Source organism: Neopelma chrysocephalum, unplaced genomic scaffold (genome assembly GCF_003984885.1).
Source record: "Neopelma chrysocephalum unplaced genomic scaffold, ASM398488v2 Primary Assembly neopelma1_24, whole genome shotgun sequence".
NCBI lineage: Eukaryota > Metazoa > Chordata > Aves > Passeriformes > Pipridae > Neopelma > Neopelma chrysocephalum.
The window spans coordinates 42,186,481-42,206,631 of NW_020897693.1; the positions used below are offsets into that span (position 1 = coordinate 42,186,481).

A 20,151-nucleotide genomic window follows, 5' to 3' on the forward strand; every position below is an offset into this window, starting at 1 on the left:
CAATAAGAAATCAGGAGACCACTAACCAGAATTAAGTGACTAGATTTGTGGATTGAATGATGGGTGGTATGGGTATAACTGAGGGGCATGATCTGGGGTAGACACCAAACTCAAGCTGTAACCTGAGAACTAACAAAGAGGAATTGGAAACCATCCCTTGGACTTTATGTTAATCAGTGGATCCTAGAGTCATACGCTGTTATGGTGGCCCGTGTGTGTAAATCCGTAACACCTGTCAGCTTATACTGCTCAAGGTATTGTCATGAGGAAAGGAAAATAAACTTTTCTCCTAAAAAAATCCACACTACTGATTAGGCTGATATAATTATATCAATATTAAAAGAACATCAGACCTCTAATTAGCCCAATGGTACCAAAGTCCATGAGTAATTTGTAGTGCCCGTTCTGCTTTTCCAACTCAGGTTTTGGGTCTGTGTTCTCTAACTGCAGCTCTCACCTACAGAAATTTGGCAATTTGTACCATCTAAAGTTGGTTGCTCTGGAAACTGGCTATAATTTCTTCCAGTTTCACAGCAAGAGATGCTGAGCTTCAAGGCAAGCAAGTGTAGCAGCTCTGTTCACTTGCTTCCCCAGGCCAATGAACTTGCCGCAGGTGCGACAGATTATTTTTCTCTTTCTTACTCTGTGAGGCCAACCCCAAGAGGAGCTTATGATTTACTTGCAAAAAGACTGAAGCCTTGAAATATCTTTCACAAAAAGAAGGTGAAATAGAAAATCTCTCACAGGCCAGAATCAGACAACATCTGCCCAAGTATCAAAAGGGGGCATGTAAGGGATCTAGAGGGTTACAGAACCCTCCCACTCCCCGATCCTATGACCAGTGACATCATTCTACTTTTCTGCAATGACTATTGGGTATTACTTACATGTTGTTGCTTGCCACATTATCAGTGTGTTACTAATCATTCAAATCATGATCTTCTGAGCTCCCTCCTTCACCAAAAAAGCCATTCATCAAAAAATCTAGAATAGCTCAGGCACCCAAAAAACACATCCTGCTAGCACAGGACAAGCAGTGGGTGTTTTAACACCCAAGAAAGCACAGGGTTTCTTACCAGATTTTCCTCCTTGTGTAAGGCAGTATAAAGTGAGATGGTAAAAAAGTGTTCATTTCCTGTCTGCTCTCTCCCTTAGGGACCTGGACACAGGTACTGATTGCATTAAGCACACAGTACCCGACCCTTTCTGAGGAAGATGCAAATTACCTCCCCTGTGCCACATGGCCAGTGTGTGCCTGGGCTCCTGGCATATGGCAAGGCAGCACTCCAGCTTCTGCTTTGCTAACTTGCTGTTTTATTAACATACAGGAGAGGAGAGAAAGAAAAGGCATGGGGGATGTCAGGAAACTCTCCTGTCTAATATGTGAGATCCTGTCCAAACCATCTCCTCAGCAGATGCCTTAAACTGCAGGGACTCTTCCTTCTCTTGATAGAAGTATGACAGACCAGGAACTCTGTGGCAGGGATGAGGTCAACCAGCCCCATGCATTTGGAAAATAAAAATAAATGTTCAGAAGCTATTAGGGTTTCAGTTTTCTGTTAGGTAGTACTGGTTGCTCTTGCTCTGTATCAGCTTGTACCCTACCACTACTCCGCTGAGCTCATGCTTTTATTAATCTGCTTGGAAGTTGCTGTGACAGCTTAAATAGATTTAGTAAGTCCTTTAATTAATGGGTGTTTTAGCAGACATAAGCTGCCACAAAACCCAAGATTACTTGTTTGAAGCCTCAGTGCAACTGCTGTGCCAGTAGAGCATTACAGAAACCATTTGATACTACATGTTTCATTAAATACTAAGATTAAACTGCCCATATGGACTTGATGTAAAATTCTTCATGTCTAATTTGTACCAGTGATACATGTACAAATCAGAGCTGGATAAAACATTCTGCCTTGCCTTCCTCTCTTCCTGCAATAACCTAGTTCACATGGGTATGGGACAGCTAAGGGGTAATACTTTCCAATTTATTGTTTAATAATTTCTTTAAATTAGCTAAAGCAAATATGAGGTTTTTGATCTAGGTAGAAGATGCAGGGTGTCCTGGGTAAGAAAACAAGGCAAAACAGGCAGTTGCAAGAGAGCTTTCAGAGTTCGAGACAAGTATTCTTTTCAAGACACTGAGATATTTTTAGGTTCCAAGCGCTGCTTGAGCTCCTGTGGGGGGCAGCATCAGTAGATTTAAGCGTAGAGAGTTCATGCAGAGCATATCAGAGGCTGCAGAAGAAAACTGGCACAAGAGTGAGTCCCACAAGCAAACATGAACCATCAAGCACTGGAACAGGCTCCCCAGGGAAGTGGTGGATTCACCATCCTTGGAATGTTCAAAAAATGAGTGGACGTGGCACTTTGTGATATGGTTTAGTGGGCGTGGTGGCATTAGGTCAAAGATTGGCCTTGATGATCTTGGAGGTCTTTTCCGACATTCATGATTCATGAAGGCTGTAAGGAGGGCACAAGTGCCATGCTCTGTCTTGGGGAAGACTATGAGTGTGAGAACTAGATTGTTAAACACGAGGAAACAGAAGCGGCTAAAAAACTTCATGGCAACAATAGAGAGGAAATAATAATACTCTCACTGTCCCTCAATTCAGTTCACCTCATGATCTCATGGAATCAAAAACTGCCAAAATTCCTACCTCATGCAGATTTTCAGACAGGCAGGAGATGCTGAGCCGTATTGTCAAGATCCAACTTGATTTTGTTGATGAATTGTAAACAGAAATACATCATAAGACACAGAAAAGGTCCACCTGGTCTTCAAACCCATCAGGGATGCAAAACCAATGCAAGTTTCCTTTTCATAATGTAAAAATGTGATTAAAATGGCACAGAAATGAGGGCATGTTTGTCTTTTCAGTTCCTTTTTTCAGCTTCCTTACAAGGAACTGTCTTTAAATTGTTTTTATTTTTCAGATGTCACATTACTCCAAATATGTGTCTCTGCACATGAGTGAGGAAACAGGACCTTACCATCTCTTCTCCCTCAAAACACCCCCCTCTGCTCTCAAGGGCACGAGACAAATAGTGCATTGCAAGTCTCAGACATAACTGATAAGCTCCGTAAGCTCTGTATTAAATTGTCATGGCTCTTCTTCAGTAATGCATGGGAGCGAGAGAAAAGCCCTCCAAAGATGGGGATGGGGGGGCCTACAATTACTTACATAGATGAAAGAGTGAAGACTTTGTTATTCTCACATAACCAGCAAGTGGTTGGAAGAGGCACTCAGCTCCACTGACAAATTTCTTTAAGTAGTTGAGTAAATTGGTGCTTCCTATCATGACAGTAACACTGGTTCCATACTGTCTAAGACACAAAAACTCAGCCTTATCCAGAACTGGCAGGTGAAGGTTACCTGTCCTCTCACCAATATAGATTCCACTGTCTTACTTTTTGGGTGCTTTTCCCCTCTCCTTGCCTGCTAAGTGCAGACAGAATCAGCTATGAGGGGTTTAGAAATCTCAAGTGACTGAAAACAGACACAGACTTAGGGTTTTATAGCAGATACAATTTAATAAAAATTCACAATATATTCTTCTGACATATTTTTAAAAATAATTTTAAAAAATATTTGCCTGGGTCAGGTTAAAATGATTTAAAAGCATAATTATCAGGAAGCAATCTTCAAAAGTGATATTTCACAACATCATCTTTTCTATTAAAGCAAAGATCGTGGTTCTAACATGTTTTCAAATACAGGCTTAACTCCAAATATTAATTAAGAAAACACTGAGTAGCAATGCTTATTCCTCAAAAATCTACACATCTTCCAAAGTCTGTCCTGGCCTGTTGCCCCCTTTACTTTTTTTGCACATTCAAACACATAAATTAACATAGAACTAAGAGAATTAAACCCAGTGGAGAACAGAACAGAGAAATATTATCAGAGGAGAAAGAAAATTGGGAGACATTTCCATAAGCAGAATTGTAGACTTGCTGGTAACACTACCTCTCTTTGCTGCCTTTCTCACTGAGCTGGCTGCAGGAAAAGCCAAACCTCCCATCACTACCAGCTCAGATTGTACTCACACTATATACAGCTGACCTTCCCCTGTCCTTTAAAGACATTAAAATTCAAATCAAGTTTTATCATTAGACTATGCCCACAGTGAATTCTACCCACTAACTTTTACCCATCTCACAAAATGGTGTAATTATCAGAACTATGTGAAAAATAATTAGCTTCTATTAATATAGAGAGTTAAGAAAAAATAAGAACATAGAAAAACAAGATCCAAGACAAGATTCAACAGTAACTAACCTGGTGTTAACTGAGCCCTTTAAACCAACATTTTGGTTTGTGCCTGCACAACCAATACACAGGCAACATCCTTATACTATCTGTTTTCTAGCTGAGTTCCTCCATAAGTACTGACAGCCTTGATGAGGATAGTTCTTGCTTCTGTCACACTGAGTGATCTTGCTCAGTTATCTAATTTTATTGATTTCTTCTTCTTGGCTTGCTTTTTGGACACGGTACTTAGAGCTGAAATGCCCACTGATGTCTGAGGCAGGAGTAGTCTTCCAGACTGTGTTGGATACTTGGTTTTCATAAGGACTTTAAAGAGTGGCTGGGACAACATATGTTTCAGTCGTTTTTTCATCCCCTTCAGCATCTTTTGCTTCTGGCTTTCTTCTTGCTCATTAGCTTTTCTTCCTTGGGGCAGAAATCAAAGATACAGAATGTTACAACAAAAGAACAACTTGCATTGCAGACCTTTGTAGTGACAAGCGCAGATGCTGATCTCAGCTTTCTCTCTCTAACAAGGTCACTCGACTCCCACACAGTCTTCCAGTCACCTGTGTCACTTTCAGATCACCCAGGCTGTCCACGGGATAACGAGATCAAGAAGAATCCTGACTACTGAGTAACCATAGCCCAGATATCATTCTGCTAAATCATTCAGTTGGCTCTCAACCCTGAACAGACTGAGGAACAAAGGGAAGGGGGCCCCAGAAGATAAGGTATTCATTCATCCAGGGCTTCTAGCTCAGGCAGGAGCTTCTTCTGTGTATTTTGTTACTTTATGCATGCCTCATTTCAGCACCTGTAAACCAGGAAGTCCTTTCCTCTTTATACATAAAAAGCAATGAGGTTCTCAGATTTAATAACACAGGATAAAGAAGGTCATAGAAAAGATTTGAGATAGTTAATAGGGTCAGAGGCCTGAACTGGAGAGAAAAACAAAATCAAAGTTGCTGTAAGGTAAAATTGAAAGGGCACTACTAAAGCCTTTGTAACTGTGTAAGAGGCATTTCATTTACAGGAGGAATGACTGAGATTTTAATTAGTATCCAACAAGCTACAGAAGAATCAGAGACCGAGTACAGCATGAAGCTGGCAAGTTTCTGGATGGTAATTACAAAATGTTTCACTTGAGAGCCACAACTTACTTGGACTGAATGTGTTGTTTTGAAACTCATTACAAAGCATAGCATACTCAGATTATGTCAAAACAAGACACCAGAGTGCTAATTATCTGAAAGCACTCCTGAACAATTTAGACAGAGACAATTAGCATTTGCTTGGAAAGTGGTTGAGAACCAGCTAGTCCAGCCATGAATAAAGTAAATAAATAAATAAATCTAAACATATTTCGAAATTAAGGCATCTGCATATTTAGCAGCTAACAGGTTAGAGACAGATTCATCTGAAGCGACCTCTGCAGCACCTCTATTCAGCCTGCCTTCAAAGAACTGGTAGGAAATCATACCTTCAGCTCCTAAAATATAAACACAGTGTGGCACTTTACAGTGCATCTAAATATTGCAAAACTTCATGGCATTGAGATAATAGGCACCCGTGATTGCACAGCCCTATGCATTCAGGCACAGCCTGCAAAACATCTAATTTATAAAATATAAGAAATTATTTACTTCTAACACATCACCAAAAACCTCAGCAACTTGAATATATGTATTGGCCATTTTGCCCACACAACTCAACCTACATGAGGCTCACATAATATTTGGTGTTTCCTAGCACTTCCTAGCTGTTCCCACACAGAGCTGTCAGGCTCCTGTCCTGATGCCTGACTACAGGGAGAGACAAGCAGAACCGAGGAAACAGCTTTTTCTTTGACACAGGGGGGACAAGATTTAATCAGGACATACTGGGCTGTTTAGATTACTCTGAAATACTTGCCAGAAGCTAAACAGTTCTTGTCCTATGACATGCAGACTTGTCTGTGGCTTGCCATAACTGTCACACCTCACTCCCTCAGCTTCAGCACTATCTGCTGCACAATCATCCTGAAAACACCAGTAACACCACATACTAATGACACTCCTTTCCTTCCCCTTCTGCTCTGCACAATTTGAAGTTTCTCTGCCATGGTGAGGCTTCTTCCAGACACCAGCACTGTGGGAACAACTGAGCACACCCATGGACAAACATTTCTACTTGCCCATCAACATGTTATCATCAAGATCCATCTCAAGAGCCTCTGCAGCTTGCTGGAGCCAGGAGTTGTGTTGCTTTGCCCGACTGTTGAAAAATTCTGCCTTCTCAATCTGCCTTGCCAAATTCATCCGCTCCTGCAACAAAAAATACATTTAGACATTGTGATCGGGTTTAAATGTGCGGTACTTTAGCAGAATCAGTGTTTGAGAGCACGCATTACAATGCAACTGGGGTACAGAGACACTTTTGTTCCCTATCCATGTTCCAGGAGATGCCCCGCATAACAAAGACGTCATAATTTGCTAGTGTTTTACTACTTCAGATCCATGATAGAATCTGGCTTCTAAAACATCTCAACTACTAAACATACCTGAATGTTAACATTCTATAAACAAATCATTACAAACACTTGAGAGACATCAAGAACAAATCATGATTCAAATACCCATAATTTCCAACTTACATATTTACATAGTACAGATCTCAGAGTTACTAGACTCAGCAGTAAGGGGCAGCCACTACCTTCACTAACTCCTGCAGGCCATATGGATGGAACAGCTCATGTTTTAAGGAATGCACCTGGATCTTGTTTAGGCACAGGACAGAATGTCCTGTCCTTCCCAGCTGCACAAAGGTGGAACAAAGATGTCCAGCAAATCTAACCTGACCCGCAGCCTCCCAGATGGGCCAAAAAATAACTAATAAACAATAATCAACCAGCAGCAAGTTCTGCTGTTTCAAATGTGCCTGCAATTGTACAAAACAAACCCTGTGCAGCAGACTGAACAGTCTGGTGCTACACAGTAACAGCACCAGCCAGAATTGCCACAATAATTAAGACACAGAGAGAGAAGAAATTAAATGTGCTGTAAACTACTAAATCAGTCAGTTCTAAGATCATTACAAGAAATTTTAAATAGTTTTTCCATCTTTGCAAAATTTAAGTCCTCTTTAGGTCTATCCTCTATCCTGGTTCAACAAGTCTATTCCTTCCAAGTGTGAAACCCCTTCAGACTTTTTCTGAGCTTGGATGAAGGCATATAGAAACAGGGAAGGAGTGTGCCAAAGGGACATACAGAACCAGCAGCACTATTAGTCCCAACTACAATGACTTTGTGATTAAGCCCAGGTCTAAGTGTAAATGAGACCTGACTGTTCAAAGGGACTCTGAGGCTGAAGTCCTGTAACTACAACTACAAAGACATCACTTCTGGGAAGAGGAGCACTATTACAGATAGGAGAGAAGATCGTGAGATGGTAGCAGGAAAATTAATGTGTGGAAACAATATTTATTTGCTCATTAATTGACAGAGCATGACGAGAGCCAAGAATACTCAGCAAGAAACACAGAAAGAACCTCTGAAGAAACAATCTTAAAAAACAACAGATTTCTTTCAGTAGCCAGAAATATTTAGTGGGTGTAAAGGGGGCAGCAGAGGAGATCGGGGGGAGGAAATCAGATTCTCTTCATTACTACCAAGAGGATAAAAATGAGTCTGTGGAAGCATTTATTGATTTTCTTTCTCTTTCAGAAAGCTGCATCTCCTGAAAGATTCATGCTAAATACCCTACCTGCAGCAAGCCTGGGCTTTGAAACTTGCTGACATTATTCCCAAGGTGAGGATAGTGCTGCTGCCACTGGGGTAAACCCTGGGCTCTGTCCAAGCCAATTGGATAAGCCCGAATCAGAATACCACACGGAAGATAGCTGTTGCATTATCTGACTGCTTGCATTCTCCCTTGTTCTCAATGAGTGTGCAGAATTCAGACATTCCAACCCTGAATTCCTTTCAAATCCAGTATTTAAGTATGTTCCATTCCTACATAGCTGATATCACTCAAAACATTAAGAGAATGCTGAGACATGAAATGGTCTCTTACTCAAGAAGTAGAAAATCTGCAGTGACTAGATGCTTTCTAAAACACATTGTTTTGTAAACCCTAACCATTGTCTATCTCCTTAAAATGGCCAATAACCGAGAAAAGAGAACGTACGCAGTTTGACAGGGTTCAGTGGCAGCTGTGGCCTCACAGTATAGGAACTCTAAGAAAAGCAGACAACTCACTACTTCATCTGAGAAGAGGCAGGTGAAGACCGCTGAACATCCCTGGACCTGCTACTGTTCTCCAATCTGTTCCTAATAAAAGAGGCTTTAAACAATGTACTTAGCAAAGCCATACCAGCTCCCCAGCCACAAAACATACTCGTTTCCCTATACTGTTTTTGGAAATCTAGTCAGGAGAAGCTCTACATAACACCATACAAGAAAAACATAAGTGATTTTTATGTTCGAACAAATTTCTTGGGCCAGTTAAAACAGAGAAATCATAAATATTGCTTAAAAAATATAAAGTGTGACTAATTTCATTTTCAAATCCAGGTCCTCAAAAGTAAATTTCACTTGAAATCTGGAAATATCATATCAGTAATGTAAGTAATATAAGCAAGCAAGCAACTACTCAGGCTGCAAAAAGACTGTTGTTTCTTTACCTTGATAGAAGTCATGCACTTGGTATCAACCGGGAAAAATGGCAGCTCTTCACTCTTCCCCAATGTTTTATAAATTTTCCGAAAATTGATCAAGTCATCAGGGCCAATCAGCAACAGGCTGAGGCCTTCATTGGCAGCTCGGGCTGTTCGACCGCTTCTGTGCACGTACAGCTCAGAAGTACGAGGGACCTGCAAGTGTTCAGAGAAGCCATGAAACTGCCAGGGAAAGCTAGCAACAGCCTGTCATGCTTGGGACAAGAGGTTGCCAAAGAATATTGCATTTTATACACACATAGTACATTGCAGGTAACAGAGAAAGTAATGTAAAAGATGATGTCTTGACACACTTCTTGTTCTCTGATCCAGCATTCTTCCTTGTCTAATCTTTTGTGAATTTCTCCTAACTTCTGACCCTCTGTCATTTCACTTGCAAAGCAGCAAAACATTTTATGTGTCCTCAGAGATGAGTTATATGGCTGAGTCATTTGACACCTTTGGATATCAAAGTGAAGCAAAAAGCAAGGAGGATAATATCTGTTATGTCATTTCTGATACATAATCGCACATTGATGAAGTGCTAACTACTGCAGTCAGTCACGGCAGCAATGAGATCTTTAAGTACAAAGCATTAAGACAGTTAAATGATTAAATATCTATACTTGGGACTATACTATACATGGGATCAAGAATTACAGCTTTATAGCCTTCAGGATTTGGATCATGAAGATCTTATTTCAAAACCAAAACAGTAAAAGTAAAACCATTAAAAATACTTAACCTGGTAGTGGATGACATGCTGCACATTGGGAATATCAAGACCACGAGCTGCAACATCTGTTGTCAGGAGGACACAGCTGAGAAAGTGACAAAATGTAATGAACATAAAATTCAAGAGTAAATCATCTGCTGAGGAACATAAAATACAGCAACACAGAATCCTACCACAGCAGTCTAGGAAACAGATTTATACTATATCATCTGCTGGAACTACACATTCTGCTTTCCCTTACAGAAACAATACCCACTATTACACCAGAGGCAGTCTTGAAACAACAATTCCTAAAATAAAACTAAAAAATGCAAATGTTACCCTCAGCAGGTCTATTCTGTTTCCAATATAGAAATTCACTACCTTTCTGGATCCTGTTTTCCTACACTTTTCTTCTCTCTCAGTTCACAAGAACACTAGAACAAATTGCTATCTAAAGAAGAAGGGGGATATGTTCCCCTTTGATGCCCTTTTCAGTGCACTGCCCAGGTTGGGTTTAAAAATATATTTAGTTGATATGACCATACCATTAACAACACAGCCAATCCTTCAGTAGTACAGACATGTTATTAAAAGTTTTACCAGTTGAGAAAAATTACATTATTAACATTATATATTTAAATAACAGCTTTTTGGGGCTAAAATATCTTCTACCAACTTGCACTCAAATAACCTCTCTCAGTAAACTAAAAGCCAGAAATATAAGGAGGGGATTCTGTTCTGACAATTAGTATTTCTCCTTACCCCTAGGTACTCAAAGATGTTGTTCTCTTATATAAATAGTCTACTACAGAGACAAAATTCTCCTTCAGAAATGGAACAATTTGTTTTAAAAACATCTCCCAACACCTGAAATGAGTTACTTTTAGGTAATGGAAATTTATTATGATTTTATGGCATCTGACTGCATATTCTATTGCTACAAGGTTCAAAGAAAAAATAACAAGAGAAAATTCCATGGCTTGCAATCTGCAGAACACTGTGAGAGATGGTCTCATAGATTTCTTTCTTGCCTTGAAAATCTGCAGTTTCTGAAAGCGACCCATCCGACCTTGGCCAATGCTATCAATACAACATTTGCCAAGGGATACAGCAATTCAACCTGTGTTCTCCCTGCTTGAATCTATTAACAAGGTACAAATTCCCAGAGAGCATGCAGCAGTTTACAGCAGGACTAAACTGCGAGGTTTCCAGATTATGGAAGTACTGAGACCACCACCCTCCTCCCAAAGGCTGTTCCAAAACCAGCGGGAAACAATGTTTCTTAAAATGGCAGGGCAGGTCTGCCTGGGTAAGCCCTGGCTGCCCACTGCTGCTGAAAGGCACAACTGCCCCTTCTCTTACATTGCTCCAGGATACCTTGACTCCCTGAAAGCTAATTCATCCAACTAAACCTGCAAAACTGTAACACAGCAAAAAATGGTTAGTTTTCTAATGGCTTAGTGAGATTCAATGACTTACAGAGCATCAAATGAGCTGCAGAGCCAGGACACAGAGAGAGAGGTGTGCAGGATGGTCATGAAAGCCTATGTCTGAAAACAGGGCAAGTGACAGCTCTGTCAGCAGCAGTGAGCTGCCAGACCACAGGATAATTCAGGCTCCAGACGACCTCAGGAGATCTCTAGTCCAACCTCCTCCTCAAAGCAGGACGAGCTGTAAGGCTGGACCAGGTTGCTCAGGGCTTTATCCAACTGAGCCTCAAAAATCTCCAAGAACAAGCAGCCTGTTCTAATGCTCAAGTGTCTGCACAGAGAAAAAGCCCTTTTTCACATGTAGCCCGAACCTCTCGTTTTAACTTACACCCATTACCCCTCATCCTCCTACCATGCACCACTCTGAAGAGCCTGGCTCCATCTTCTTGACAATCTTCTTTTAAGATATTAGAGGGCTGCCATTAGGCCCCCACAAAGTATTTTTCCCAGGTAATACAAACTCTGTGCCTTCAGCTTCTTCTCTTGCAGAGCCAGTGCTTCTTGAACACCTTGGTGGCCTTCCATTGAACTTGCTCCAGTTCATCACCTCAACTATCCTGTGAAACCTCATCCTTCATTGTTAATAACTTGGGCTCATGAACTTATGGGTACTCACAACCCCAGCTAACCTCCTCAGCTGCTTCCCCTTCCTACTACATTTTACATGATTTTTTTCTCTACTAGGAAGTTGAAAATCAACCTACCTCTCTCGCTCGGCAAACCTCTCCAGGTTTTTCAGCCTTTGCTTTTGGTGCATGTTGGCGTGTAAGGGAAGAGGATCACAATTTAAGATTGTGAGGAGAGAACTGAGGCGTTTTATACAGTCTATGCTGTTTGCAAAGACCATGGTTCTTCCTGGATACTGGAGAAGAAAGTAATATAGATAATAGTCCTTCTCGTTTGTATTACAGTGGATTCTGGTTTCTGTCAGAGTCTCAACAGTAGCCTCCTTCCTTGTTAAGTCTATTACTTTGGGTTTGCCCTTTATTCCTATTTTTTCCATTAACAATTCTAGTTTGGTCTTCTTGTCCATCTTTTTAGCATTCTTTTTGTGTAAAACTCTTGTAGGAATCTGATGGACTAAAGTCAACGTGGCAGAGAAAACAAAAGTCTGTCGATGAGGATTATACTGTGAATCATTTAAGACTTCTAGCAACTGAGACAGCTCTAAGAAGTGACCTTTCTCAACCATTCGGTCTGCTTCATCAATCACAAGGCACCTGTCAAGTAGAAAACACACAGTAAAAATATACTTGTGCAGATAAATACAAACCTGATACACTTAAAAAGAACTTTTCCTGCAAAACACATAAGGGATGTTCTGCATATAAAACCAAAAGGAACACTGGGTATGCTGGGGCAGCTACAGTAGCCTTCTGCACTTCTTGTTGAAAAAACAGGTTTTTACTACTGTGTTTAATTGACATTTTCCTCCATCAAAATAACCACTATACATTTCAATAAAACACTATGAGACAAAAAAATAAGTGATCTTATGTAGTCTAAATTAATCAGTTAGTAAACACAATCAGGGTGCAAGGATGACTAGTTCAGTATCCAGCAGTTATTCTAAAAGGCACATTTACCTGAGCTGACGAAGATTTGAAAGATGTGGGTGTCTCTCTTTCACTAACTCCCACAGACGGCCTGGGGTTGCAATTACAATTTCTGGCTTTCGATTCAGCACACGTTCTTGCTTCTGTGCAGCCATGCCTCCAACTAGAATTGCAGTCTTAATGTCTAGAACATATAATAGGTTTTATTTCACTAATTTATCAGTCAATGTTTTTATGTAGATCCACTCAATGATTTTAAACAGTTTATACTGCAACTTTCAATAAGCATTTTGGTCAGGAAACTTCAGGGGTTTTATGTAACATTGAACATACAGCAATGTGCTCAATTTTACAGAAAAATCCTCATTATAGTTAGATATCAAAAATATAGTCTTTCTCTTAGGGCACCTGTCTTCTAATAGCACAAAGAAACACATCCATAGCTGTTAGCTTTGTTTACCCATACTTCAGAGTCTCATTTTTTGTCAATTATATCTGCATGAACAAGCATATTCGTGCTATGAATAACCAGGAGGCCACTTCATAGAATAAGACTGAGAAATGCTTGTCTTGCTAAATGACTGCTCATTTGCTATGGAATAATCCTACCAAGAATGCTCCTGCCCAATTAATGATTCTTGCAGAGTACCACAGACCTTGAGTTAGCTTTAAGTACTTTGCTGAGGTAGTGAAAGGAGTTTAGTTTTGGAAGCAGATTACACATGGCTTATTTCACCCTCCTTCTTCAAAGAATACACTGGCCCATGACAAACTCAATACTACTGTGCAAGACCCTTCCAGTATCCAAGTTACTACTGATCTCTCTTCTCTACTACTTGTGGAACACCATGCTTCCAGGTATGGGGTTTTTTTCAGTGTGTTTGAGGCAATAAAGCAAGCCCACGTTAAAACATTTTCTCTCCTGCTGCTGCAACTATGTATCACTTGGGTAGCAGATTTTTACACATAAATAGGTCTGCTCCTGTCAGAACTGTATGACATAAATCAATTGTTTCAGGCTAGCAGTTAAAAAAAGCTGCAGACTGATGAACGCAGCAGGATGTACAAACACCAAAGGAAGATGTGCTTAAAAGTAGTGCAATGCACTACATATCCTTTTCAATAAATAATTACTGGTGTTGGAGAAGTGGTGAGTTCTTTTCCAATTCTCTCCCTCCTTAACAGTTTCATGTTCTCACTCATTCATGCAATTGTTTGGAAGAGAAAGGAACAGGATGGAATTGCTTTCATCAGGCATGTTACTCAGTAATACTCTGTGGCTTGACTGCTGCAGGAGGCAAGTCAGACAATCCAGCAATGTGATCTACCCTAAAAATTTATGGCCTTACTTTTCTTTTTTTAATAGATCAAAATTATATATTAACACACACACACACACACACACATAAGTATATAGACTATATAAAAAGATTGATAGACCTGTCAAAAACTGAAATTATCATGTAGATATTTAAAATTTTATAGATAATGAAATTATTTTTTGTATATAGCCTACATTATCCAAAACTAGGACACAGTTAGCTGTGGCTGGGTATCTAGTACTCATTCTGTGTTGTGAGAGCACAAGTCAATAGCTATTTGAAGGAAGACACATTTTAAAGCAAAATATCTCACATTAACTGTTTACTTCCACATGCATCTCACTGAAGAATCTTCACGCACTTCTCACACATCAGTGACTACAAACCCAAACCCTTCAAAAAGCCACAGCAACTTCATGATTTTATGGAAGAAAGTATGGCACGTATTCTGGCTCAACACCAACACCAAGATCCAAACACAGTGTAATCTGGAACATGGCCTGCAGGATCTACATACCTGTAAACTTTGCAATTGCATCAATGTGGTGCTTTACTTGTACAGCTAATTCTCTTGTAGGAGTGAGGACCAGTCCTAAAAGAGGTCTCTTTTTATGGGAGCCAACAGTTTGTGTCTTGTCACCTGAATCAAATTCAACATTTTCCAGAACCTTCACACAGCCTATTGTGAAAGATGCATCATCTTCATCTCCACTATCTTCAACCTGCTGATGGGTTACTTTTTCTGCTTCATCCTCATTTTCCCATCTTGTTTCATCCTGATGCTGATGGGACTCTTTAGAAACACTGTCATTTCTGGTTGTTGAGCTATTTGATTTTTGCCACTGCAGCACAGAGTGAATCATTGGAATTGCAAATGCAAGCGTTTTGCCACTTCCTAAAAAAACAAACAAGAATAATAACACAGACCGACAAGTCATTTATTTGAAAAGATGAGAAAAGCAACAGCCAATTGCACACTGTTCTTAAAACATACCACTGCAACAGACACAAATTCATGATCTTTAGAAGACCAGAAACTTGCAGAAATAACATCTTTTCTCCTGTTCCCCTTATACATCTCCTCGAGGTCACCAATATCATATTTCCTGGGGAACAGGTATTTTTCCAATCTCTAGCAGGTCAGGCAGACTTATTTGGTCTGAAAGTGTTTTTTAAAAGCTGCAGTTGCAGTCAAGATATTTTTAAAGAACTGTATGCCCGTAAGGAGAATACCATGTCCTAATTGAAAGTTCTGATCAACACTCTTCAAATAAAGGAATACCAAATGAGGCCAAGGACAAGCTGGAATGTACTTGAAGGATTTGCTTCTATCTTCAATTTATAGTCCTGTATTTACAACCTTCTAAGAAACTGTATTTTGAAATAGTCCACTGCCTAATTTCCTGATCTAGCACCATTTTTATAATCAGAACACAGAATTCTGATTTAAAACAGATAATCCACTTTGGAGAGAAGGCTGCTGTCAAAAATGTTCCCAGCTTTGATTTCAGGGGTTCTCGGTACCAAACTGCCAGTTACATCCCTGCCACGTATTCCCCTCTGAATGATCTGTCAGTATTAAAGATGTTAGGAAGAGCCTGGTAGCACATCCACCCCAGTTAAGGTTCTCAGATGTATCAGTTCATTGATCATGAATGCAGCATCCAGAGTACAAGACACTATTACACCATTCCTGTAATAGGCCACTGCTGGGAAGCAGTCCTCTGGAAATCTTAATTCATGTCCACATCACATTTATGTCACAAGCCATAAAGGTTTGCCGAATTCAGCAATATAGAATTTTTCCTGTTTAGGGGAGAACCTTAATAGTTAATAAACAGATAAGTCCAGTGTCATTATCCTGATCAGTGCTGCTGCAAAGTCTCCTCATATGCACTTCCCCACCTTTCTGCATGTCTGGGAGGTCTTTTATGACTTCTGTCTGCACTTGAAGCAGAAATTGTTTATAATCTGTATTTACAGATTATAAACTTACATACTTATATACTTACACTTATACAGTAAGATTCTGTATTATTAGAACATCTGTTTTTAAGGTGAAGAACACTGCTGATCTTGAATTAAATGTAATGCAATTTGGCAGGTGCAAATGTCAGTACTGCACCCAGATAGATTAATAATAATGGCCAGTCTTCGCGAACAAAGATTTTGGGAAAGGTCTTTTACCTTTCCAGCCTGCGCAATGGATTTTTTAGGTGAGACACAGCCTGCGCTGAACTGAGCCCACCCTTTAATCCTAAGGTTCATCTGCCGGGGCCAAGCAAGCTTGGACAATGGCAGTGAGGTCCTCAGGACGTAGGTTTGTTTAGAGTGACCTTCTCATAGATGGATGGCCTTACAGGGCTAACGGGCTCCATCTGCCTGGGGGGACTGGGAATCGAACCTGGGTCGCAGCGGTGAGAGTCCCGCATGCTAACCACTAGGCCACCAGGGGTCCCACCCAGACAGATTATTGCTGTGATAATCAGCACTATTCTGCAGGCAATAGATTCATCCACAAATTTAACAAATTATCACCTCACAGGACACGTTACTTTTGTAACACACAGACCACATACCAAACAGGCCTGCAAAATCAGAAGAAAAGTATATCTTGGTACTACAGTTCAAGCCAATTCACACTTTTTAAAATGGTTTTAGATTGTATAATTTTACACAGATAAAACTTGGCTCCCTAACCAAAAACTTCAGTAGTTCTACATATCAACGAACAGAAAGGGTTAGACCCACGGCACAAACGAGAAGCCTTGCCATTCCCTCCACCTGATCTCCACATAGATCTACTGCCATGTCAAAATCTTGATGTTCTTCCCAATGTTGCCACCAAAAAAGGAAGATTAATAGTTCTTTAACATTCGTCCCTCAGGCTCAATGCTAAGTGATGCTGTAGGATGTAGAAAAAACAGCTGGAGAGTTTCAACCTCTCCCAGCCGCAGCACCTCCTAACAGACAGTTGTCCATATCTCTCAAGTTGCTACAGGAACACCAGTGATCCACTGGGCGCTCTGGAGAGAACCTGGATTTCTCTCATGAAAGAATAAATGAGCAAAACACAGTCCTCCTACCTCAGGGTTATGCAAAATTATAAAGCAACAACACAACCTGCCACCAACCATGCTTTCAATTCTGCAGCTACAGAGGGATTTGCTTACCAGCACTGCAAAATGGCACTTTTCTCTAGCACATAAACACCACTTAAATTTTCAGTTCCATTTTCAAAAACACTCCCTGCGGGGATTTCTAATCTTATTAAAGCTAATAGCACCAACCTAGCTTCTAATTAAAATAAAAATGCAAATGACTGCATATCTTATTAGTTAGTATACCTTCTTGCTTGAGAGCAGTAAATGACTTTACAGACAAGCACTGAGATAAGGCAACTGGAACAGATGAAAAGAGTGCAAAGGAAGCCTTTAAACCAAGGCAGCTTCCAATTGTGCTTCCTATCTTTATGGTTTTTAGGGGAAAAAATGTTGCAGTGCTAAAGAAGACAAAACTTCAAAGGTATAAGCAGCAAAAAAATGTTTGAAGGAACATAATGCTCTGAGACTTCATAGCAATAAGTAAAAAAGAGGCTATAACAAATATGGCCTGGGCCATATTCACGCTTAACATTGTACCCAGTGTTTATTTACTGCTCCACACTAGCACCGAATCGTCTCCAGAGGAATCCAGTTCTCTGCTTTGCCTTGCAGGGACACAAGTTTGGCTGCTGGAAAAATGACCCTGCTTGTTTCATTAATTCTGCCTTTTGCAGAGTATCACCCTACTGTTCCCAAAGCAGGAAACAATTTGAGAGAAAAAAGACTTCTGTCAAAAGCATAAAAATTGACTGAGATTTCAAAGCTGCGCAGGCTGTACTTTGAAAAGATGGAACATCCCCATGTTTGTAAGTTACAAAGTTTTAAAAATTTACTCATATGTTTAAAACTTCTCTTCTCTTCTCTTATGTATAAATGCTGCTGCTTCTACAGGTAAAAACTTGTAATCATGGTCTGCTTTTAAAGAAGAGATGGGATGCTCGCAACACACAAGCAGTTTAACAGATTTGTACCTGTTTCTGCAGCACCAAGAACATCCATATTATCCCGGATGGCAGAAGGCAAGGCTAAGGCTTGAATAGGAGTTGGAGCACTAAACCCCAGGTAGCTCAAGGCCTGCAACACTGGTTCAGGTACAAACAGGTCTTTCCATGCAGACACATCAGCTTTTTGATCAGCTGAGGCAGACAGAACTTCTGTTGTCCAGTTTTTCCCTTTTTTAGAAGAAGTTGTTGGTGGAAGAGCTTCCTGTGCTTGAGAAGCCTTGTTTTTAGCTGCCTTCTTTTTCTTTTTCTTTGGAGTGTCTTTTCTGCTTGATGTGCTCTCAGTCATGTGTCCATTGTCTTCACAATTTGCTTCTTTGATTATCTCACTACACTTTTCCTCTTTATCAACCAGCACATCAACTTCTGCTGCATCAGGAGCACTGCCTTTATCTGTTTGGTTTCTCACGTCTTTGTTTTTCTTTTTCTTTTTGGGAGGGACAACAGGTTCTTCAGCCTCCTCATTGCTGTCTTCTTCTGATGCACTCTCAGCCCGTCTCTTCTTCTCTTTTACTTTCCCCACTTTGGAAGAACTTATCAGCTTGTACTCTGTAAGTTCCTCCAAGCATACTATATCTCGAAACTCCTCCTCAGCAAATAAATTGGGGTCAATTTCCACCGTTTTCCATTTTCCTATTATTTCAATGCCTTTTTGCTTCCCTTTAAAGGAAGATTTAAATCTCCCTCCTTTTCTAGCCTTCTTTTTTTTACCTGAAAAAGAAAGAGAAGGAGAGAAAAAAAAAAAGGAATGAAGACTAACTTGATGATATTCAAACAAACAAGAAATCCACGGCATAATTATTTTACTTTCTTCCTTAAAATATTAATAATATAACTTAGACATTAGTAACTCAAATATTAATGTCAATATAACTACAGGCTAATATATATCACTATAACATATATATATTAGCCTGTATAGATATATATACACACACTAATATATGTAACTATTACATATATATTAGTCTCTATCTATACATACCTATATAGGCTAATATATACAACTATTATACATATATATATTACCCTATATAGCCTAAACTATCCTACATTAGGCCACACCTGGAGTACTGTGTCCAATTCTGGGCCCCTCAGTTCAGGAAGGATATTGAGGTGCTGGAGCAGGTCCAGAGAAGAACAACCAGGCTGGTGAAGGGACTCGAGCACAAGTCCTGTGAGGAGAGGCTGAGGGAGTTGGGGTTGTTCAGCCTGGAGAAGAGGAGGCTCAGGGGAGACCTCATCACTCTCTACAACTCCCTGAAAGGAGGTTGTAGCCAACTGGGAGTTGGTCTCTTCTCCCAGGCAACCAGTGACAGAACAAGAGGGCATAGTCTTAAGCTGTGCCAGGGGAGGTTTCGGTTGGATATTAGGAAGAAATTTTTTACAGAGAGAGTAATCAGACATTGGAATGGGCTGCCCAGGGAGATGGTGGATTCACCATCCCTGGAGGTTTTTAAGATGAGACTGGATGTGGCACTTAGTGCCATGGTCTGGTAACCACGGCGGGGTTGGATCAAGGGTTGGACTTGATGATCTCAGAGGTCTTTTCCAACCCAGTTGATTCTGCGATTCTCTCTATATAGATATATATATACACTAGTTTGTGGTTATATAGCTACACATATACACATGTTTTTATATATATTATACTTATATACTATACATACCTACAACATAACTACAGTTTAATTTATTTAACCATATATAACCAAACACAACAGCAGGCCAGGCCTACTGCCTGGCACACCTCTGGGGATAAAGAGAGAACCGCCGGATAAATCCCCGCAGGCCCGAAGCGCTCCCGCCGCTGCCCACCCCGGGTACTACCCGCCGGAGCGGCGACAGGGCCCGGCACGGCCTCCGCCGGCGCACGCGGGAGCTCCCGGCACCTGTGCTTACCGAGCTCACGAGGCCCAGGGCAGAGAGGGACGGAGAGAACGCGGCCGCGAGCTCTGCGGGCTGTGCCGCCGCTACGGCCGCCGCCAGCCGCGTGTGCTCGGGGCGCCGCCAT

General features: G+C 40.6%; 1 protein-coding gene across 1 annotated transcript; it reads right to left on the reverse strand.

Annotated features, from left to right (window-relative positions):
* Positions 1–3,710: 3,710 nt before the first annotated feature.
* Positions 3,711–20,151, reverse strand: DDX24 (DEAD-box helicase 24). Its single transcript, XM_027698495.1, has 9 exons — positions 20,040–20,151; positions 18,108–18,848; positions 14,550–14,927; positions 12,741–12,894; positions 11,859–12,374; positions 9,692–9,767; positions 8,914–9,102; positions 6,427–6,556; positions 3,711–4,676 (listed from the first exon to the last, which is right to left on the reverse strand). The coding sequence occupies exons 1-9, from the start codon at positions 20,149–20,151 to the stop codon at positions 4,444–4,446; spliced, it is 2,529 nt and encodes an 842-aa protein (XP_027554296.1). The 3' UTR covers positions 3,711–4,443.